At 35.6% G+C, this 25,238-nt stretch overlaps 1 protein-coding gene across 1 annotated transcript; it reads left to right on the top strand.

The window, feature by feature from the left end:
- The first annotated feature begins 626 nt into the window (after positions 1-626).
- Positions 627-25,238, top strand: LOC140168510 (uncharacterized). Its single transcript, XM_072191913.1, has 5 exons — positions 627-709; positions 14,802-15,822; positions 16,407-16,715; positions 16,936-17,037; positions 23,175-25,238. The coding sequence occupies exons 2-5, from the start codon at positions 14,829-14,831 to the stop codon at positions 23,360-23,362; spliced, it is 1,593 nt and encodes a 530-aa protein (XP_072048014.1). The 5' UTR covers positions 627-709; positions 14,802-14,828; the 3' UTR covers positions 23,363-25,238.

The raw sequence follows: 25,238 nt of genomic DNA, 5'->3' as shown, positions 1-25,238 counted from the left end.
TGTTCTTTTGTGCTTTAAAGCACTCCATTTCTGTGCAATATGCATTGTATGCTTTTCCAATTTCTTGCCTCTTGCACTGGTGCCTATTTCACATTTCCATTTTTTGCTGATTCTGCGTGTGCCTGCCTTCTTTTGATTTGCTCCTTGTGTGAAATATGCATCTTGTGTTATTTTGGCTTTGAATTTTGCATGTTTATTGTTGTATATTTCACATGCTACTGTCCCCCCTTTGCTCGCCTCTGACGTAACTGTGCAATATACATCAACTTATTTTCTTTGTTAATTTTAAAATGTTAGTTCGTATCTTAATGCTGTATATTTAAATATTGTTGCCATGTGTTTATGCTTTTATGTATGCTTTGTAAAGCGCATTGAGATTTGTTTGTAATGCGCTATATAAGAATAAATTATTATTATTATTATTAAACTATAATAAACGACATAATCCCTGTTACTTCTATAATATTAGTGCAATGTCATAGTTTTTTTACACAAAAGAATGATAAGAATGCTGAAAATGAAAATAAAATAAGTTTCAAGTGCAAAGGTCGTGTCTGTTTTCTGGAATACCCGATGTCCACTCAAGTGTTACATTCTAGAGTCATTTTCTCTACACTTTCCTATACTGAATTCACAACAGGACCTGTTTGGTGCCGCCATTTTGAAGAGGAAATATTATACTCATCGAAGTCCGAGTTCTGATTGAAATGTAAGTATTTATTATATTATTGACTTATTTGCCATAAACATAATCACGCAAATCCATGTTTGTTCACTTTTGAGGCCTGGCATAACGTAGCATTAATTACGAAGCAATTATTGTTGAGCCGACACGCATTATTGTTGTTGCTGAAAGAGTGCTCAAGATTGAGTATATACAGGGTGTCCCATAAAAAAATTACCGGGCAAATAAATTTGACCGTAAGTCCAGAAATAGACATCAGAGTCCAAAAATCTAAAAATCAGCGTATAGCCCATCTTATTCTGCACCTTATACGCTAAATTTAGAGGAATCGGTTGAATGATTACGAAGAAATGAGCGATTACATAACGCATGCGTCAATTCACTTCATTCCAAGTTTGAAAGAAAAATCATTCAACACAATGCGCACTAGTGGTTAAGGGATGGGGTATGAACGTTTGGACAGTATTTATTATGGGACATTAGAGCACATCAGACATATCGAATTGCATTCTGAATACGAAGAAAGTCCTTCTGATATCAAATAATTTTGATTTTTTGACATTCGCAATGTAATACGCATTTTATGGCAAATGATTAAAAATTGATATTTTTGATATTTAACAGTCCTCGAAGTAAATTTTCTAAATCTAATGATATATTCTTATACATGTAGGTGGGATGAAAAGCCGACGATCAATTGAACATTTTGACCTTTCGTATCGAAGATATGGATTTTTTCCCAAAACACCAAAAAAATTAGATCTTTTTGGGAAAAAAATCCATATCTTCAATATGTAAGGTCAAATTTTCAATTGATCGTCGGCTTTTCCTCCCAGCTACATACACTTTAATAAGAATATATCATTAGATTTAGAAAATTTACTTCGAGGACTGTTATATATCAAAATGTGAAAAATATCAAATTTTAATAATTTGTCATAAAATTTGTATTATACCTTGAATTTCAAAAAATGAAAACTATTTGATATCAGAAAGACATTCTTCGTATTCAGAATGCAATTCGATATGCCTGATGTGCTCTCATGTCCCACAAAAAAATACTGTCGAAACGCCCAAAACGCTCATTCCAGATCCCTTAACTGTCTATGGGCTTCAAATTCTGTTCGGTGAAATTCGTTTTTGATCTTTTTAAACAATCTGCTTCTTCTTGCAAAACATTTAATTCTCATTTGAAAACCTGCACGTTATTGAAATTGAAAGTTTGCATGTAAGATAATGCTCGGTACTTCCAAATATCTGTTTCGTTAATGTTGATATACGAGGGGGTATCCAAAAGTTTTTGACATCACCAAGAAGGGAAGGAGCTATATCGATGAAATTTTGTCAGTGCAATTACTGGTCCTTCTCTACATTATGGTCCAAAAATGGTTTCATAAGTATGTTTACTTTTTTTACAGGTGGCGCTAGATGGGCAATAGGCGCATAACCTGTAAAATGGTGAAAATTGAGGCACGCAGCGTGATTAAGTTCCTGCATTTGAAGGGTTAGGCCTACAATGCTCAGAAAATCTATGATGAAATGAAAGCTATCCGCTACGGTGATGATTGCTCATCATATGGCACTGTTGCTTTTTGTAAAAGGAATTTCCAAACTGGCCACATGTCCCTCACAGATGAGCCAAGAAGTGGACGTCCATCACTTTCGGATGATGCGGCCACAGTGAAGAAATTCAAGAAAGTGGAGGATCTTATCATGAAAAGGTTATGCGCCTACTGCCCATAGCGCCACCTGTAAAGAAAGTAAACATACTTATGAGACTATTTTTGGGCGGGTGCGGCGTGCCGCACCCGCCCTGTATTCTCTGACTATTGACCTACTTTCTCACATGCCGCAGTGTTGAGAAAATGTTCGTGCCGGTTATATCCCAAACACCCACAGAGGTGATAGTTTACGGCGAGTTTTGTAATTATTACTTGATTTTGATATGTAAGTAATACGATAAAGTCATCATAGGCAGTAATGTGTTTGTATTAAAAGAAATAACAAAAATAATTATTTTAGTAAATAGAAATACTATTTGGAAATTGCAGCAAGATTTGCAGATGTTTTTATTTGAACAGTACCAGTTCACCAGTTTTGCTAGTTTTCCTAATCTTTGGGCTAAATTAATAGCATCGTGAAGGTCATATATATGTACTTAAATACAGCTTGTATGTGCATTGTGTTCAGTGTGTAAATAGGCTATTTACTTTTCAAATCTTGTGACAAATAGTGCTTGCTGACGTTTGTATAAGGTATTATAGACAAATTATTAGAATGCAGATGCACCAATAGAAATGGCTGAATATATGAATGAATATTTTATTCCCTGGATTATTTTTGTTGGGACAAAATAATGATATAGTTTGACGCTTTGAAATACAGTTATGTTAATCATAATAAAGTTACAAAGTTAAAAAATAATATCGAAATATTGTAAAATCAAACTTTTCCCTCATAAGTTGTATCAAAACAACATATTGAGGAAATTGATATGACAGATTTTTAAACTTTGATATGGAAAGATACCCCAGCCCTGTTGTCTCACCAGAGAAGATGAGCAGAAGTCTTTCTATCTGATGATAAAAAAAACAACTCTAGGTATGATTACGAAAATGTTTTAAATAACTATTATCTACAAAAGTTTGATAACAATGTTTTATATAAAATGTTAACATAAAACGTCTTCTGTTATGATGTGAAGGGTTAATATAAAAACAGGGAAAATCTGTTCCAACTGACCAGCAGAGAACAAAGGATAAGCAATAGATAAGATTAAAATCAAGGAAAATATGACACAACCTCCAATGGGGAATAACAAACGTATAAACGTATAAAGTTAAAAACTCTTTTAACTTTGTTTATACGTTTTGTGTTATTCCCCATCGACGTTGTGTCATATTTTCCTGTTTTTAATTGTGAACTTGACTTACTCATTCTTTCATTTCTCTTGACAATTTTTCATTTGCCCGCCCTATTCCTTTTAAAGGAATTTTTATTGTCAGTGTAATTACTAGTCCTTATGTACATTATGGTCCAAAAATGGTCTCATAAGTATGTTTACTTTTTTTACAGGTGGCGCTATGGTACGGTGTACCATCTCCGCCAATTCCTTTTAATTTCCCTTTTTTTTAATTTCCTTTTTTTTTAATTTCCTTTTTTTTTTTATTTCACTTTTTTTTAATTCCCTCTTTTTTTTTTTGAATTTCCTTTTTTTTGAATTTCCTTTTTTTTTTTGAATTTCCCTCTTTTTTTTGAATTTCCTTTTTTTTGAATTTCCTTTTTTTTTTTGAATTTCCCTTTTTTTTTTTGAATTTCCCTTTTTTTTGAATTTCCTTTTTTTTTTTGAATTTCCTTTTTTTTTGAATTTCCTTTTTTTTTTTTTTTTGAATTTCCCTTTTTTTTTTTTTTTTGAATTTCACCTTTTTTTTGTTTGAATTTCACCTTTTTTTTAATTTCCCCAAGTAAAATAAAGTTTGGCAGAGGCGGGGTTCGAACTCACGGCGCAGGGCTTTGGATACTCTGTGGGCCTAGCGCCTTAGACCAGTCGGCCACTTGTCATATTGTTGTTTCGAAAATTATTTGAACATATGGTCGCAACTTCAACATATGCCTACCACGTGACAAGCAAAGGCAGAAAATGCGGGAGAAAATGTACCATATTTTGGAATTTTATTTGTTAAAAACATTAATGTGTATTAATAGCGCTCAATTGTTGAGAAATCCGACATGATAAATGGGCAATTATTATACATGCATTATCGATTTGAACTCGCTAGGCCGTATGGCTGCACCGGCTGCACGTGCTATAATACTCCTATAAACCGGGCCCGGGATACCGGGTATATACATGTGGTTTACATTAAATAGAACCTGCCATTTTTCGTGCATACACGGTCTGGATTTTCGCAATTTATAGGATAATTACACGTAGGTCCCCCAAAGTTTCTTCCAGTTATTGAAGTGCTTATATAATGACATGATGTTGCATTCAATAATATAAGCCTACGTATACTTTACTTTACCTTTACTGTCACTATTATAATTATATAAACTTTTTCATAACCATTTTATACTAGTATTTTGATGTAATAAATATCAGTATAATTTCGAGTTCAACTGAATGCTTTCATCATGATTAATAACATGTTTTATTTATCAAAAATCGACTATGGCATAGTCTAGGACCTACGTAAAATTTTCATAAAATTTTTACCATCAATAGAGTGTTAATTTTGACTAAATTCAGAAAATATTTTGGCGTATATAATTATAAAATTGAAATAAAATTCTCTGCCTTGATTTATTTGTTTGTTTATGTATTTATTTAACAATTACCGGTAATTGATTATTCGCTTATTTATGTGTTTATTTATCAATCAATGAATTCTTTTATTTATTAATTTATTGATCAATTAATGATTTTTTTTATTTATATTTATTTCTTTATTTAATCGTTTTCATTTAATAAATTAATTGATAACAACCGTATTCATTCCAATAAGCGCCCATGCCCCAATATATAAAGCGCCCACCCAGGGAAGCTTAGGGATTAAGTTTAAAATGTAGCTCCTGGATGACCTTTGACCTCGGATGACCTCGATTTTAAGTTTTACGTGTTCCCCTCATATCAAGGATTCCACCCACCAAGTTTGAGCCCGATCGGACAAAGTTTGAAATTTGACCCCTCCATAATGACCTTTGACCTCGCTTGACCTCAATTTTATTTCGGGAATATATTCCCCTCGTATCAAGGATTCCACCCACCAAATTTGAGCCCGATCGGACAAAGTTTGAAATTTGACCCCTCCGTAATGACCTTTGACCTTGGTTGACCTCGATTTTATTTCGCGCATTATATTCCCCTTGTATCAAGGATGCCACCCACCAAATTTGGGCCCGATCGGACAAAGTTTAATTTTTGATGAATATGCATTTTTTTTGCGAAATAATTTCCCCTTTTTTTTTTAATTTTTTTTTTTTAATTTCCCCGATATTTTTTTTGATGTGCGTATAATGTTGCAGCTAGTGGATTCAAATTAGTATACCGCGGGGAGCATTAGCTTTAGTCAAGGCTTCGACCGTACTTTATCTTTGAACACAGCAGTAGCGTAGGCCTACGCAGGAATTTTTCAAGGGGGGTGTGATGAAAAAAAAAACAATTTAAAAATGGCGCGGAGCGGACATCGCGTCGAGGCTTGCGCGGCTGCAGAGGGTGTCTGAGGGGATGTGCCCCCTCAGAAGCAAGAAACTTTTGCAAAATGAAGACCTAATTGAAGTGATTTGGTGGACCATTTTGGCACTATCAGTGTGTAAAATTTAGGTCTGAAAAAGCCGAAAATTTGTGAAATGACGGTCCATGAAGCCTTTCGTGAACAAGTTTTTCCTTTAATCATGTTAATTGAAGGCCTATAAATTAAGTGTTAAACACAAATTGGTAAATGTCGAAAGCAGAAGCGAAAATGGCAACTTGTTTATCCATTATGTATGGGGGTGTCTGAGGGGGGATATGCCCCCTTCGGAAGTAAGAAACTTTTGCAAAATGAAGACCTAATTGAAGCGATTTTGTGGACCATTTTGGCAACATGTGTAACATTTTAGTTTCAAAAAGCCGAAAACTTGTGCCTTTCGTGAACAAGTTTTCCCTCCTCAGAAATTTTGCACCATTTGGTGCATAATTTTTACACTATTACAATGCAAAATACTGTCTAATTATGCTTTATTTTAACATATTCTTTTGAAAAGCGATTAGATTTGGATTACAGAGTAAAAGTACATTATGCTTGCGTACTTGCGCCATGTTTTGACGGTTTCAGCTGATAACATGGCGCAATGCAGTGTAAGAGATGCATTTTTTTTTAAAGCGTGATGATGAGGTTGACAATTAAAACATTCAAGTACGTTGCTGGGGTAAGGTTGTGGGGTGTGATGAGATGGGGTGGGTGTTTGTGTAAACATTTATATCCATGTCAATTAACAATTAAAATCTTTACCTACGTATGTTGCCAGGGGTGTGATGATGTGGGGAGGGGGTGTCTGGTGTTGACATGTAGGCCTATCAACAATTAACACACATATGTTGCCGGTCAATACCGGGTATAGGGGTGAGATCATTTGTGTGGTGGTTTTTAAGGCATAGGCCTATGATATTATTGTGATAATAATATGTCCCCTATGCCTTGCTCATCTCCCCCTCCCCCCTCTCCCTCCCTCTCCCTCCTTTCTCCTCTCCCCTCTCTCTCTCTCTTTTCTTTTCCCCCATTTTATTTTTTAGACAGATCCAAGGGGGTGTTTCACACCCGTAACACCCCCCCTGCGTACGCCAATGGAACACAGCTATCCAATTGAACATGGATAGCGCTCGCATAGCTTTCTATTTTTTATATCTTGGCCCCGGGATCTTGGCCTATAGTGAAGACAAAAATTAAATCCAAACCTAGTAAAACAATCCGAATCCAATAGATATAGAGTGATCACGAGGCTTATATTAAAGAAGGCCTAATTTGAATTAGATTACATTACAATAATAATTATTAATAATATATTAAATATTTAGACCCTTCCACTGTATAAGTAGCTAATATATAATTATTCGGCATATAGCTAAAGCCACGATTTCTCCGTGTTCATGGTGTTACAAAATTTAAAATCCGTGTTATTCCGTGATTTTCCGTGTCCACTATAAAGCACTAGGCCTATGGGCAGCCTTGCATCGTAGGCCTAAAATTAATGCTATTGTTTAATGGTTGATTACTGCTAAATAATCACTTTTCTTTGTTTTATTTTGCAAATCAACACAAAAGTTAGACATTTTATACAGTTTTTCACTATTTGGTGGCATTTTCAAATTTCCTGAGCAAACCCCGACATAAGATGAGTTTTAACATCTTTTTAAACATAGTTACATTTTTAGCAGTTCTAAAATATATAGGCAGTTCATTCCATAGACGTGGAGCTGTAATTTCAAATGACTCACGTGCTGTTATTTTGTTTCTTGAAGAAGTTGCATGTTTCCAGATCGAAGAGTACGAGTGGGAACATAATTTGAAAGAAGTTCAGATAAATCATGAGCAATATCATTATTACATTTATATACAATCAACATAAGTTATAACAACAATTCATTGGACGACAGGAAGCCAATGCAGTTCCTTACCAGTGTGTTATTAGTTTGTGAGAAAAATGCAAAAATAGTCACATAATAGTCATAAAATAGCTCTATTAAATAGTACGAAAACGTTCTAATATTTTAAAACATTTGTCATGTGCAAAGCAGGGGGGCGAAGATTTTTTGGCAGGCCCAGAAGGGAAGCAAGCAATTTTTTGGCACGCCTTGGGAAAATTACACCCCCCCTCACGGACCGGGATAAAACCACTGCGAGTTATATACTAGTATTCTTATGGTTTTCCCGTGACTTGACATAAGTCTACGGCCCTAGCACACAGGCTATACAGGGACGTGCCACTACCTACCTGGGCTATATCAGTGGTGTAATACACCACTGATATAGCCCAGGAAGCTTCACACGTAAAGACTACAGTGCGTAAAGACCAGCATACGCAGTAGGAAGCGAGCAAAATATCGGACAACTACCAGTATGTGCCTCGGCCAAGATTCTGCTTTGTGAGAAAAAAGGGGAATTAAAAAAAAAAGGGAAATTAAAAAAGGGAAATTAAAAAAAGGGAAATTAAAAAAAAAGTGGAAATTAAAAAAAAAAGGGAAATTAAAAAAAAAGTGGAAATTAAAAAAAAGGGAAATTAAAAAAAAGGAAATAAAAAAAGGGAAATTAAAAAAAGAGGAAATTAAAAAAAGGGAAATTAAAAAAAAAAGGGAATTAAAAAAAAGGGAAATTAAAAAAAAGGGGAATTAAAAAGGAAATTGGCGGAGATGGTACACCGTACTATGGGCAGTAGGCGCATAACCTTTTCATGATAAGATCCTCCACTTTCTTGAATTTCTTCACTGTGGCCGCATCATCCGAAAGTGATGGACGTCCACTTCTTGGCTCATCTGTGAGGGACATGTGGCCAGTTTGGAAATTCCTTTTACAAAAAGCAACAGTGCCATATGATGAGCAATCATCACCGTAGCGGATAGCTTTCATTTCATCATAGATTTTCTGAGCATTGTAGGCCTAACCCTTCAAATGCAGGAACTTAATCACGCTGCGTGCCTCAATTTTCACCATTTTACAGGTTATGCGCCTACTGCCCATCTAGCGCCACCTGTAAAAAAAGTAAACATACTTATGAGACCATTTTTGGACCATAATGTAGAGAAGGACCAGTAATTACACTGACAAAATTTCATCGATATAGCTCCTTCGCTTCTGGGTGATGTCAAAAACTTTTGGATACCCCTCGTAAATGTTGCATACAGAATTATTGCAGAAAGAATTCCAGCTGGCTTAAAAAATTTCTCACGTACATTAATGTTTTTGGAATATTTCCAAGAAATTTTAAACTTCAACATTGATGTTGGTATCAAAAATCACACGTAAAGCTGTAAGCACTTGATCATTGGTTCAAATGTTCTTTCGAAAGTTAAAATATAATAAATTTGCATGACCTAAAGAGTTAAAGTTGGAAAGCTTCCAATTGCAGAAATCAAGGTTTTCTCAGACACACAGTTATTCATCTTCAGTGAAAGCATGAATAACAGTAACATAACACCGTTGGATTATGATAAGGATAATGAACTGAGTGCAATGCATTCGTCAAGATAATCGCACGCGCCGTGGAGTTATTGCATTTAGCTCGAGAGCCGATAGGCTCAAGAGCTAAATGCAATAACTCCATGGCAAGTGCAATTATCTTGACGAATGCATTTGCACGAATACATTATCCGTCATACACTTAGGGTGTTTGTTAAAACAATAGGCAATATTAATTGCTGCATTCATTATATTAGTTTTAATATTAGGGAATATATCTTACATTTTAAAAACACCGTCAGGTCATTGACCAGCTAGGTAGCATTTAACTGGTAAAGAAAATCAATCCCTGTATAAGTTAGCTATCAATGGTATCGATTGCGCCATACGTCATACTTTAGTAACTTATTCACGCATGGTTTGTAACCAATTGACTTTATGATGTGATCGTGGTTTCGAACCGAACACAGAGAGCACTGAACCAGTTCATCTGGAAACGATCGATTTAGATGTCCGACTAGTACTACGGTGAATTGAGATGAGAAAAAAACATATTAATATCAACTGGACTTTATAGCTCTATAATTTGAACTTTAAAATCTACTTATATTAAAACACACGACATTGGGATTTTACAATTTGTTCAGTATTATAAATCATGATCATAATATTATGCGCTAGTGTGTGTTTCCCGGGCCCGGCCATGTTATTTTAGATATAGGCCTACATGTATTTCATTTGTAAAATGCTGAATATTTTGCAATGGTGTCATCTTGTATAATTATGATCCACCTGTTTTTGGCCCTTTTTAATTAATAGAAGCTCGATTATTCTCATTTGATGTTTGATTTATTTGAGGTCATTAATCATAATTTATGACAATGATATTTGCAAAATAGAACACCGTTTGTAACTATACCATTTTAACACCACAGAATGTATATTCGTACTTTTTTGATGGTATATATATCGAACAGACAGTTATATAGTTATGTGACCTCTGTGTCGAAAGCGCCACCTAACTCTACTATATAGTTATGTGAAAGTAGTATTTCTAGTATTTGAGTGTGCACGTATTATCTAGAATCTATTGTTTAGCGTGCGGGTTTTAGATAATGCATTGTTTAGCGTGCAGGTTTATATAATTTGGGCTATGAAGGGTAGTTCGCAAAAATAATGCACGGGAGAAGAATACATAACGATGAATAGAAACGGGCACTAGAAGTGTATAGAACAGATAATGTGATGAGATACACAAACTTTAGAAAGGGGTGAGCGAGTATGAAAAAAGCGCCTGTAGATCAAACTTGGAATGAAGTGCAGTGATGCGCGCATTATATAATCGTTAATTTCTTCGCAAACAGTCAACTGAATCAAACAAATTATTCGTATGTGATGCACAATAAAATAGGCTATCAGCTACATTTTAATATTTTTGAATTTGATGTTTATTTCTCGACTTATGTTCAATTTTATTCACTTGGTAATTTTTTCTGGGACACCATGTAGTCCACTGTTTACAAAATAGTTTTGTATTTGCGTCCTTCTTTCCTTTCTTTCTTTTCTTCCTTCCTTCTTCCCTTTCTCTCTTAATTCCTTCCTCCTTCTTTCCTTCCTTTCTTCTTTCCTTTCTTCCTCATTTGCTTCCTTCCTTCTTTCCTTCCTTCCTCCTGTTCTTTCTTCCTCCTTTGCTTACTTCCTTTTTCCCTTCATTCCTTCATTATTTCATTCCTTCTTTCATTCCTTATATCCTTTCTTTCTTTCCTTCCTTTCTTCCTTCCTTCGTTTCTTATTTCTTTCCTTCTTTTTTCTCTCCTTCCTTCCTTCCTTCCTTCTTTTTTTCTTTCTTTCTTTCTTTCTTTCTTTCTTTCTTTCTTTCTTTCTTAATGGTTATCTTTCTCTCCTCCTTTCATAGTTTTGTATTTGCGTTCTTTTTTCCTTTCTTCTTTCCTTCTTTCTTTCCTTCCTTTTTTCCTTCCTTTTTTCCTTCCTTTTTTCCTTCATTCTATTATTATTAAAACACGTTTATAACACGTTTTAAAACATTGTTGCGTTTGCTAGGGTCATCTTATTTATGAATTAAAAGACCCAGTGCTTCAAGAAACAAGTTTTGATTAGATGTAATACAGGCTGTATCAAAATGATTGTTCTTCATCCGTTTTTGGTGTTTTTGAAATGCCTGCTTCTTCCAAACGCACCATTGATCCACTTCAAATGACCCAACTACTCGGGGAGCCAGAGGCACGTCCTGTGCATCCCCCACAGGACTAAACCAAACCAACTTTTTTAGGTTCCTGAGATGACCCCCAAACATAATCAGGATGTTCCCAAAAATATAAACTGGCCCCAAGTGGGTTTTTCCAAGACGGCGTCCAAAATGGCCCCTAAATGCAGGTAATCACCATAAATGTCCATATATGAATACTATTTCTGAATCAAACTAACCTTTTTAGCTTAATTAAAGAGCCCAGCATAAACTCAAGTTGATATGAAGGATAAAACGTCCCAAAAGTCAGTGTATTTTCAAAATGGCGCCCAAAATGGCCGCCAAATGCAGGTAATCACAATAAATGACCATATATGAATACTATTTCTGAATCAAATTAACCTTTTTAGCTTAATTAAAGAGCCCAGCGTAAACTCAAGTTGATATAAAGAAAAAGAATTCCCAACAGTCAGTATATTTTCAAAATGGCGCCCAAAAAGGCCGCCAAATACTGAAAAAAAGACTATAAGTTATCATATAACGGGATTTTTCTGAACCAATCTGTAACTTTTTGATTTGATTTAGGGCATAATATACTTCTGAGATAAGATAAAGGGAAAAAGCATCCCAGCCATCAGTGTCCTTCTGTGATAGCACCTAAAATGGCCACCGAAATTGGCACCAATACTAAAAATGATTAAAAATTCTCGACTATGCTTATTCAGTCAAATATAAAGTAAAACTTGAGACATCTTTGACCCTGAATGAAAAAACAAAACAATTAAAATATGTAGCAAATATTGTTTCCTCCCTATTACAAAAATAAAATGATGATTTAGTGTGGTTTAATAATTTCAATTCAACTAAATAGATAGTAGAGAGTTTAGAATTAACTGGTTCAAATCTATTTGAAGATAAGTTGGAAACGGTTTTGCATCAAGCTGGGTAAGGATAAGGACCGGGGACAAGGCAACACATTTTTACCAATTCAGCTTTATTATCCATTAAAAGAGAATTTTGAAATTGAAAATGCGTATAATATTATTTTCGTTCTGACTAACTGTATTGTGACGGTATCCAGGATATGTGGTATAACCATAACTGAGTAACATCAGAATTCATTTTGTCTTTCGTGGTCATGTGATAGGCCTGTAAAATTAAATTGAATGATGTAATATCTAAAAATACGGTCTATTTGCCAAGAGATATTGTTTGGATCAACAAGTTGCTTTCTCTTATTTAAACAAACAGCCGGACCATTAACTTTGCCGAGTATGCAGGCTAAAGCAAAATATTTCTACTTTCAATTTTATTATGTTTTCAAACTAAATATCTTTCCACTAATATTACGAATTTGAGAACACATTATTTTTAATTTTTAGAAATAACCTTATTAAACAAATAAATTTGGTATTTTGATTCTTGAATGATTATGAAATAATAGATAGCACTTTCAATAATGCTTGCTTGAACTTATGAGATCCCATGTCATAGGTAGTTTGCAAAGGTTCGCATAAAATTGGCATTTGGCAACATTGCTTAAAAACAAATAGAATTGCATACAACTACCAAAAATTGTATGAATTCAAATTTTTATAATACTTGAATTTACTGGGGACTAAAATGACGGAATTTTGAGATATATTTTTTTTTTCACTCACGCACTTTTCTGAAACCGGGTTCATCAATACTAATCCCATCCCCGGTTAGCTCCGGTTGGAATAATGTCAAAGTCCCCGATCGCTGGAAATGTGACAAGATTCTATATGATATGTGTTATCATAGAAGCTCATAGAGAGTGAAGCTCCTTCACTATCTATGTGTTATATAGGCCTATATCTCAAAACTGTGTCTGCCGACATGTTCCAAATTGTGGGAACGGGTCACATTTTATGCTTCAGCGGTAATTAATGTTACGTCTGCGTAATACGGGAGTTTGGTGTCCGATTGGGCTACAAGTCAGCAAGTTATAAAAATCATATTGGTTTAAAAATCATTATATTGCAGAAGAAACAAGATTTATAATATGCCTACATCTAGACTATTACATGTATGTTTATAACTTGCTGACTTGTAGCCCAATCGGATACCAAACTCCCAATATTTTGTCAGGGGGATGCATATCGATGGTCCATACAATCATCCCGCCCCCCCCCCCAATGTTGACGCCTGTATGAGTGTTTCTGACCAACTTAACCCACATTTGCCATTTTAGCCTCAAAAGTGCAAATCTTTGTGCGAATTTATTCCACTTTTGTACCAAATTTCATCAGTTTAGCTTCAATATGGCAAAATTTTTCGCGCGCTTTACGCGCATTTGTACCATTAACTTAGTCTGTTGCCAAAAGATGCTGGATTCACTATATTTCAAGAAATTTTCCCAATGATCCCCCATGTCAAAAAGAAATCTACGCCGCTGACAATGATAATCCAATATACATTTACATGAATATACAATCATGACAATATGACATTGTTTACAATAGGTATTTGTTCAATGGTTAATATGGTATCAATGTTTGGTTCAAGTCATTTCCCACGAAGGTAATTTAAGATTTTCGCGCAACATTTTTGGACAAAGCTTCTTGTGGTGTTGAGATGTAGGGCCTATACACACTCAGATCTTTTTACTTTACCCAGCTGTCATTTCTGAAAAGTTACGTGTTTTGAGATATTTGAGTTGAAAGATGCAGTTGTTGTGATTTTTAACCAAAAATGTCAATATAATATTAAAACAGCTATAAATTTGAAAATAAATAAAGTATGAACTTCATATTTGCTGTGGAAATGTATGAACATGTATATTCAATATTCTTTAACAAACAAAAAATGCATCTTTATAGGCTACCATGATGCAATATTTTTGGGGAGATTCATTATTTTGATGATTTAGTTCAATGTTAGGGGGTTTTGGGGAGTCGGAAAAATGTCCTATATAGGTCGATTTTCGCCGCGCCACTGATCACATATCACCCAATATATAAAATCTTTAACAAAATAATATTATTCAATGTAAACAATGTCTTTTTAATACAGAAGTCGTGTGTTTTTAATACAAAAAGTATTTTAGAAAAACAATAATGATGCAACTAAAACATGCAAAAAGTTCCATATTATGGAACTTTTTGCATGTTTTAGTTGCATCATTCACCTACCTCATGTTTCTATAATCTCCATAGTGCTGCAAATAATATTCATTTTAATGAAAAGTACCTGGGATAAGCATGATAAGTGTACGTGTTTTTAAACATTGCAGCTACGTGTGGTTGCCACTGTTGTCAAGATGACGGAGAAATCGAAGCCGATGACAGAGGAGGAGTTGGAAGAATTATTTGAAGAAGTAAAACTTAAAACTGGGTCCTGCCTGGAGTATCTGAAATCATGTGATGAATATCTTACACAGGAAGCGCTAGATGCGATCACCTTTATAGCAAGAATGTTTATCTTTCTTGGCAAGAATGAAAACGGCAAGAAGATTTGCAGTAGGATGGTTGGCTTCATGCTAGAACAAGAGCAAGGTTTGGCACAACTGATGGTAAATATTGTAAAATCTACAGGAAAGATTACGCATGAATTTAGGTATTATATTACATCAACCTTATCTGCCACGTCTCGCTTCCCGTCAGAACTAAAACAACAAGTAAGAGTCGAGCTTTGCAAGAGTGGTATAATACGGTACCTTGTGAAAGAATTAGATTCCTACGATCCAAATACAAAAGATCCAAAACAACGGATCCTCATAATTAGTACTTTATATGACTTGGCCAATCTACGCCTGATACCAAACGTCATTCCTATTTACCGAACTACAAATGCTGTCGACGTCCTGATGAAATTTACTGATGGGGATAATGATATGACTACAATTTACAGTCTGCAAGTACTAGCCTATATTGTGAATGAAAGAGAAAGTGAACGATTGGCAGCATCGAGAAAATGCATAGCGACGCTGCTGGATATTGTCCAAAAATCAGCTCGGTCTGATGATAGAAAGTACCTGTTTGTAATCAAAATAGATGATGAACACGAGAAGGACTTTGGTACTGTCCTTCTGACACAAGCGCGCTGTATAAATGATCTTGCAAGCAATGATGCCAACAAGGATGCCATAGTACAGCATGGGGGTGTACCAATCCTAACCGTGATATTGAGACCTGAGTATACAGATGCTGAAAAAGGAGCAGTAGTTGAAGCGCTGTGGAAGCTATCTTTCCTGGAGGACAACCTAAATGCGATTCTTACTCATTTGACCTTCACGGATACTCAAGCATTGGAAGGTGAGTTTACAAGAAGATAATACTTTTTAAATATCGAAAATCAAATAATATATTAAAGCCATTGAACGAACGGATTAATGATGACACGTTTAGCTTCTATATAACCTATTGACCTAAATTTGTTTTTGTTACAAATACTCCAATTTGTTCACCCAAATTTTGAATATCCGTTATTTTAAAGACGTGATAATCAAATGAGGGACTCATAAAGTCAGCTCTGTCCAGTTTTATATTAATTGTGCGCAAATATATTGAATAATCTAGGCCTATAGATGTATAATAACTAAGATGCTATTTCCGCTCAATGCCCTTCAGATTATATATTTTGATATTATTAAGTGACGACGATGATGATACTGATAATATGAAGAAGAAGATGAAGAAGATGAAGAAGGAGATGATGATGATGATGATGATGATGATGATGATGATGATGATGATGATGATGATGATGATGATGATGATTAGGAGGAGGAGGAGGTGGAGGAGGAGGAGAAGGGGGATGAGGAGGAGAAGAAGAAGGAGAAGGAAGAGGAGAAGGATTATTATTGTTAGAATCGATGCTATTTTTAACAATTTTATAGAATTGAAGAAAATGCGATCGGAAGGAAGTCCCAAACTTCGTGACGCATGCCAAGGTCTTCTGCACCAACTGGGACTCGTTGACATTCATGAGGAGCCTCCAGTGGAACAACAGACAGAACCGACAGCATCTGCATCCCCATCGTCGTCATCGGTGCGTCCTCGTGACCCTCCTCCATCATATCAAGAAACCATGGATGCACCTCATGTTATGATAAGCTACCAATGGGAGCATCAGGAGAGGGCGAAGAAAGTCAAAGATATGCTCCAGGCAAAGGGTTATCACGTCTGGATGGACGTAGACAAGATGGGTGCGTATAAGGATGCCCCCCATCCTCGTCCAAATCAGTCATGATCTAACTTTCTGCATAGGAAAAGCAATAAAAAAAGCTCTGAACGCCATAGTACGCCTATTATAGAGAGCATATTGTCTGAATAAAAACGGAATTTCTCCTGTATTTAGTCTTCGTTGCCTCGCCGTACATAACCAACTATTCAATTACATACTTTTTTCCTTTTGTCACTTAACAGAGGGTAACCTTCTTGTGTCAATGGCTAATGCCGTGGAGAAGGCGGCTGCAGTTCTCGTCTGTTTTTCCAGGTCCTATAAGTCAAGCGTCAACTGTCAGGGAGGTATGTACAAAATGTCACATTATTATTATTGTTGTCCTACAAACATGAAGAATTCAGTTGTGAGATGATTGTGATCTCATTGGGGTTTCGGAAGTACCACCGAACGAGAACATGATCAGGATAATTGAAAATGCTTGGAAAGCGTTATGTCTACGTTATGTCGATGACACATTCATAGTTGAACACTGATTTCAATTTATTAAGGGCTCTGGTACTAGAGCTTGTTGCGCCTGAGGCTGCACTGTTACAGGGCTCTTAACATCTGTCTGTTTTCACCAGTTTTTACTGTGTGATGCACATTGAAAAGTACATCATTCTTTTGATTGAAATGTGGTGATCATTCTGAGCTACAATATATGATATCATTTGGAGCTGTTCTTGGATGATTTATGATTACAGAAATTTCAGATCTGAATATTATAGTATTCAACATTACTGATATTTACTGCAGTAGGCCTACAGGTAGAGTGATTGACTAGTATTGATCTTTTTACACTTGAATTGATTAAACTTCACTTGAACACCCATGGCTGGACTTGCTGTGTATGCCTTGTTTATAGCACCTTTACTTGGCATGACTGGGTCTATAATGGCCCCCAATACATCTTATAGCTATACCCGATACCCGTGAAGAATTATTTGGATTCCAACCTGATAGAACTAGTGTTAATGGTCGTGTTTCCCAGTCTACCTACAGAACTTTACAACAACTTGACATATGTTCTGATATCCCTACAAAGCTTGGGTACAGAGGGGGTAAAACTAGCATATATACCCCTATATCCAGGGGGGGGGGGGCGGCCAAGATTGGCTGAATTTTGACGTCGTCATTGGTTTTACACGTAAACACAAAAATGTCTCAAATTATTCCAAAACTGCAAACCATCGGCTGAAACAGTGACATACACTGTGCGTAATTATAAGCTTATTGATCATGATGATTTTTCTGATGATCTTAATTCAAAGATGTGTCATATCGCCAATCAAGAATATGACAATGTTAATGCTTTGCTTGCTGATTACAACAAGGCATGTTCTGAAGTCCTTGACTGTCATGCCCATCCCTCCACAAAATCAAGGAGGATTAGACATCGTCCTGCCTGGTATGATGAGTCTGTAGATAATGCCCGTAGAGAGCGTCGTCGCAGTGAGAGAAAATGGCGAAAATCAAGATCTGATGCTAACCGCGAAGAATATCTTGTATCAAAACAGGTTGTTAACGATGCAATACGCGCAGCAAAAACTGTTCATTATTCAGACAAACTCAATAACTGTAGTGTCAAGGACATGTTTAAGACCGCAAATGAGCTTCTTAATAACACCAATAAAGCTCTCCCTGATACTGACTGTCCAGAAGATCTTGCTAATGAATTTGGCAAATATTTTGTTCAGAAGGTAACAAACATACGTAACGAGGTGGATGGCTTGGTGTCCAACTGTAATACAAGCTGCAAGTCATGTATGAAGTCAGACCCAGTTACATGTTTGTTCCCTGAATTTAAGAGTGTTACTGATGAAGAGTTACTTAAGATCATTAAGAAGTGTCCAAATAAGTCCTGTGCACTTGACCCTATGCCTACCTGGTTGGTTCAGCAACACATAGATGTCTTGCTTCCTATTTTATGTAGAATTGTAAATGCATCTTTGCTCTCTGGTGTGTTCCCGGATAATCTCCATAAAGCCATTGTTACTCCTGTTCTAAAAAAGTCCATTCTCAATCGTAATGTGCTTAGTAACTATCGCCCAGTGGCAAATTTACAATTTACTTCGAAGGTGTTGGAAAAGTGTGCTTCCTCTCAATTAATTGAACACACCAATGCCCATAGTCTATCTGAGCCTTTGCAGTCAGCCTACAGGAGTCAGCATAGTACTGAATCTGCTTTAGCCTGCGTCCATAATGACTTCTTGCGCGCCCTTGATGACCAAAAAGCTGTTATGCTGCTGATGCTTGATCTATCAGCAGCATTTGATACTGGTTGACCATAGGATTATGCTGCAAAGGCTTCAAGATGATTTTGGTGTAACTGGCTCTGCCCATTGTTGGTATAGTTCTTATCTTGAAAGTAGATCATGTCAAGTTTTTGTTCCTGGTGCATATTCAGAAGACCTTTACATGGAATATGGCCTTCCACAAGGTTCAGTTACAGGACCTTTGGGTTTTGTTTACTATACCCATGTTGTTGGTAGAATATTACGGTATCATGATGTAAAATATCACATTTATGCTGATGATATTCAGATATATCTCACCCCTGATCCCAGCATTCCTGGTGATGTCCAATGTGCCCTTTTTAAACTTTCTAAGTGTGTTGCCGACATTCAGCATTGGATGATTGAGAACAAACTCAGGTTGAACCAAGACAAGACGGAGTTTTTCATCGCTTCTTCTCTGCATCATCAGAAGAGATTGGAAAACATCACTCTTCTTCTGGATGGTGTTGAGATATTTCCGTCTATGTCTGTTCGGAACCTTGGGGTTGTTTTCGATCATCACATGTGTATGTCTGATCATGTAACTCAATTATGTAAGTCTGTCAACTGGCTGATAAGAAACATATACAGAATTCGCCCATACATTGATTATGATACTTGCCATAATACTGTTAGAGCTGTCATTATATCACGTCTTGATTATTGCAATGTGTTACTTAATGGTATATCAAAGAAAGATCTAAATCGTTTGCAGAAGTTGCAAAATAAGTGTGCACGTTTAATATGTCTCAAACCAAAATTTGAGCATGTTACCCCTCTCTTGAACCAACTTCATTGGCTCCCTGTCAGTGAGAGGATTGTATACAAGACGCTGCTTTATGTGTTTAAATCTCTGAATGAGCTCTCTCCCCAGTACTTAACTAACTGCCTCACTGTGAAAAGATCATCCCAGAGCGCAATGAAGACCCGCTCGGCAGATAGTATTTCCTTCCTTGTGCCTCGTTCTAAGAAGGGTGCTGGGGATAGAGCTTTTTCAGTGGCAGCTCCACGTTTGTGGAACACCTTACCGGTTCATATCAGAAATGCTGCTACTCTTGAATCATTCAAAACTATGCTCAAGACATATCTTTTTCCATAATGTTGTTTATAATCATGTTTGCTGTTCTTTTTAATATGCTTGTTGCGCTTTGTAGCCACAGGAAAAGGCGCATTATAAATTATGTTATATGTTAGTTAAGTAACAGCGTTTGCACAGTATTTTTTGCACATGACACATGTCGAATTATCTTCTGAATACGAGGAATGTCCTTCTGATATCAAATAATTTGCGATATAATTTTATGGCAAATTATTAAAAATTGATATTTGTGTTATTTTTCATATTTAACCGTCCTCGAAGTTAAATTGATAAATCTAATGATATGTACTTTAAAAAGTGTATGAAGCAGGGAGGAAAAGCCGACGATCATTTGAAAATATTGACATTTCGTATTAAACATGTTAAAGATACACATTTTTTTTCATAATAAAAATTCCTTTAAAAAAGGAATGTGGCGCCCAATGTGAGCTGGACGGGATATGGTGAATTCCATGGTGATTAGATTTGGTATTATAATGATTTTTTAGGGAAGAGTAGAAGATGATCAAATACGAGAGAAATGCTTCATGGAATGAAGCTTTCGTGTCAATTTGCGATTATGTGGGTGGGAGTTCTGTTTTGGGGGCCGTTGTAGTGAGGATATTGCTTTGGATATTGAATATTGTTGAATTTTGTTATCAGGGCCTAGGGTATATGATGGATAACTAGAAGACACAAATAAGTAAGCTTCCCCTAGTCATCTATACACTCATTCTTGTCACACGACGAATTTCGACAAAGTCATGTAAACGTAATTTCGTTTTTCACCCGACCTCCGTCCAGAAACAATCCTGAAATGTTGAAAACTTGGGGTCGGCGCACTCATGCCAGTTTATAAGGTATAGGCTACTCTGTGTCTTTTGTAGCCAACCATGTGGCTAAGAGAGGCTAGGAAATACTTAAACTAATACAAAACAATCATACCCTCCTTTCATATCAAACAATACCAAGAAATTGACAGGCCTGTTAAATCAAGGGTAAGATCGATCGTTATTCTTCATGAAACGGGCACAGCCCATTTTTATGTTATTAATTCTGCTAAAAATTAATTAATAAATAACAAAATTACGTCATAATTATGACTTTAAGTCGGCCATAGAACTCTATTTTAAACAGACAAAATAGCCATTGGGGTTTCTTTCACTTTACATTGCTAGGAACCCTTCCCAGCAGTTAGGCATATTACAATAAATATTATTTTTGCAAATAAACTTCTGACCTTCAACACAGTCATGTCTTCCAAATTTATTCCTTTCTCTGCTGACCAGGATTGATTTTCGTTAATTAATGTTTTGTTTTTTATCAGAGATAGTCACCACAAAGATACTGAGCTGTATTCAAGCACATAAACCATTAGTGATTTCATGTTTGGTCAGTGGTTGTGTTGGTCAACTATAATTAATTGGTGTTGGTTTAAGGATTAGGTGCACTGTGTGCAATCACTATAATATCAATAACCTTAATTAAACAATCATAGTGCAAAATTTGACCTTAATTTGCAAAGTATGAGTTTTGTACTCACATTGTAGAAGGTCATTCAATGAATGCACAAATGTATTGGGGTTAAAGAACTGTGCCCTGATAGATGAGCATGTTGTAGATTCTTCACACTGTAAACAACTAGTTCATGTGCAAACATGTTCAAAACATACATAATTAGAATGGTCAAATGTCACCGTCTATCGGGTTCTAAGAGGCGGTAAACTGGTTTAAACCATACAAAGGTCACGGGTCATTTGGTGTTTTTATAAGTCCATTAATTTTGTATTTTAAACAAAGAATATACACACATCATTTTATCCCGTGCATATCAGAAAACAATAATAAAATAAAATCCTAGCATATTGTGGTTTTATTTCTGAGCTGGGCATAATTTTAGCAAAACAATTAGGAGTAAATCTAGCAAGAGTGAAATTAGAAGCTTTTCACAAAGTACATGCCTATATGTGGCCCCTCCGTAGAGGGCGCCACAAACAAAAAGACCTCAATTTCTTAGGTGTTTTGGGGGAAACAATCTAGATCTTCAATACGGAAGGTCAAAATTTTCAAATGATCATCGGCTTTTACTCCCAGCTACATATACTTTAAGTACATATTAATATTATTATTATATTTATCAATTTAACTTCGAGGACGGTTAAATATGAAAAATAACACAAATATTAATTTTTAATAATTTGCCATAAAATTTGTATTAGGTCTATATCGCGAATTAAAAAAAAATCAAAATTATTTGATATCAGAAGGACATTCTTCGTATTCAGAATACATTTCGATAGCTCTCATGTCCCACAAAAATACTGTGCAAACGTTCATACCAGAGTCCTTATGGGCTCGGTCACCTACCTTCGTGCACAAAAAGAAACCCGTCAGTTATATTCATCCTTGCTGTTCAACAACCTGATCATTTTGGATTATTCTGAAATATACATTTTGTTAATTGAACTTTTCTTTCTCATTTGACACCCTGTTCGTGAAAAACGAACAAGAATTGACCAAGATATGCGCCTCCAAATCCTCAAACACCCAAAATCAAAAGTTGCATTTTCAACGATTTTCAATGGGAACGCATCGTTGTATTAATTGCACACAAGCACCACGGGCCAATCAATAAAGCACACAGTGTAACAGGCACAATTGAATCGTTAAAATTGCAACTTTTCATTTTGGGGTTTGAGAGTTTGGAGGCGCATATCTTGGTCAATTCTTGCTCAATGTTCACGAACAGGGTGTCAAATGAGAAAGAAAAGTCCAATTAACAAAATGTATATTTCAGAATAATCCAAAATGATCAAGTTATTGAACAGCAAGGATGAATATAACTGACGAGTTTCTTTTTGTGCCTGGTGTAGTATTTTTGCGGGACAGAGCACATCAGAACCACCAAATTGCATTCTGAATACGAAGAATGATTTTTGAAATTCACGATATGTACAAATTTTATGGCACGAAATTAAAACGATTCACACGTATTTAAAAAAAAAATGAAATAAACAAAAATTTGATAAAATGTTGTTGAAATCTTCATTCTCATTACTATTACTCCTTTTTAATACAATTCCATCAGAGGCTATCTACGCCCGGGAACAACAAAAGCCAATCATTCCAGTGAAGATTGAAGACTACAAACCAGATGGCTGGTTGGGGTTCCTTATCGCTGGCAAGAAATATATCAGAGCTTATGATGACAATGTCCTGGACACAGACATGAGAGATTTGTTGCGTGAATTGGGTAACAAAGGAAGAGCTGTGTAGAGTGATACGATATTAAAGAGTGGTCTTGGATTTTGTTTACGCTTCCATCATGTCCATACAAGAGGTTATGAAAGGAACCATTTACAGGGTCAAAAAAGAAAAGCGAAAGTGATGCCTCCGTGAGACCCAAAAATGATAAAAGTCAAAGAAATCTTACTTTTTGATACGTTTCTTTACCATGTTTTATACGAGACTTTTTGAATACTCTTTGCGAGGGTCACTTACGCAATTACTATAATAGTCCCGTACATGCTTACATACATCGAATGTATGGAGCCGCTATATAAGGCCTTGTCCAATTGGTAAAAGCCGTAACTCACACATGGGTGTACCGTATGCTTAGGAATATGTACAAGCTCGATGGTATACACAAGCAAAATCCAAGACCCCATAGCCTATAAAGCTTCGGATAAATATAATGGTTTATAAATATTAAATGGGCAAATTGTGAAACAGAAGAGCAAATTAATATATACCATGAAGGTGATTGGTTTAGCAATTAGTTTGGATATATAGATTGTAACGTAATTGGTTAAAAGAGGAAAATATCGTGAATTTATTCATACATATCATGATTATAATATGCCTAATATCAGTTTACTATAACAAGTGTTTTATGCGATTCGCGATATGTGATCAAGACAAAAACGGCTTTTTATTGTTAAAAAATCGGTAACATCGCCCTCTGTTGACAGAATAAACCAATACAGACGGTTTATATTTATATTCTATTCGGCAATATGCTGTGATCACATCAATATTATTTTTTATAAAACTTAAATTGTATAAAGGAACATAGGCCTAAGTTGATGGCAATTTTTGTACATGTATTTCTATACTCAGAAAAAAAGGTTTAGCAACCAGTGTCAATTAGAATTTTAAATTTCTGAAACAAATTTGACCTCCATGCACTATGGAAAGCCACTAGCAATAAAATACGCCCAGATTACACGCCTAATCTTGGACGTCCAAGATTGAATCTTGGATGTTTAAGGTTAGACGTATAATCTTAGGCGTGTTGTGATTATAGTTTATCTAACTGAAATACGTAAGTTTTATCAAACTGAAATAGTAAGGAACATTAGTTGATGGCAATTTTTGTACATAGTCTTTCTATACTTAGATAAAAATTCCTTTAAAAAAGGAATGGGCGCCCAACTGTTTGGATACTTTTTTTTCTCTTTAAAACAATAATGTAATATTAGCATAGAAAGAAGTCCATTAATTTTGTATTTTAAACAAAGAATATACGCACAACATTTTATCCCGAACATATCAGAAAACAATAATAAAATCAAATCCAAGCAAATTGTGGTTTTATTTCTAAGCTGGGCATACTTTTAAGCAAAACAGTTATGAAGTAAATCTAGCAAGACCGAAATTAGACGCTCTTTGCAAAGTCAAGCCAAACAAGAGAAATGTGTCTGATTGGGGAAGGTGTTCTGACAATCCAAATATAAACTTAGTCCACCTCAAATGACCTGTAACAATTTGTGATTGACATTACTTAATTCACCTCGGATGACTTTGTTCCGACATTCAACTTTTTCGTTCTTACACCAATCATATCCATAACAATTTAACTCTTACAACTTCCTCTCAACTCTCTAATTTAAAACTCTAAATTTCTGCCTGTTTGCCTTTTCTGTCTACAGTTTGTTACAATTATTATGATAAGCAAACATTGCTGGGTAGATAACAGGATTTAGTTATTTACTTAATCCAATCATGGAGGTAGTATAGCTACAACCTTGGCGAAAAATGTTGCCACACCTGAGCGTTAATTGGCCAACATCCTTCCCCGCTCCCCTATTGCAATGTTGATTTGGACAAAATCGTCATCATTTCTACATTACAGTCTCCCAACATTGGAAAA

Source organism: Amphiura filiformis, chromosome 13 (assembly GCF_039555335.1).
Source record: "Amphiura filiformis chromosome 13, Afil_fr2py, whole genome shotgun sequence".
In the NCBI taxonomy this organism is placed as follows: Eukaryota; Metazoa; Echinodermata; class Ophiuroidea; order Amphilepidida; family Amphiuridae; genus Amphiura; species Amphiura filiformis.
This window is presented reverse-complemented; position numbering and strand designations above follow the sequence as displayed.

Excerpts from the sequence above, each read along its gene's own strand:
- LOC140168510 (XM_072191913.1), top strand. The coding sequence starts at position 14,829 with ATGACGGAGAAATCGAAGCCGATGACAGAGGAGGAGTTGGAAGAATTA. Across the intron at positions 15,823-16,406 it reads GGATACTCAAGCATTGGAAG|AATTGAAGAAAATGCGATCG; the intron begins GTGAGTTTACAA and ends ACAATTTTATAG. Across the intron at positions 17,038-23,174 it reads AAGCGTCAACTGTCAGGGAG|AGGCTATCTACGCCCGGGAA; the intron begins GTATGTACAAAA and ends CAATTCCATCAG.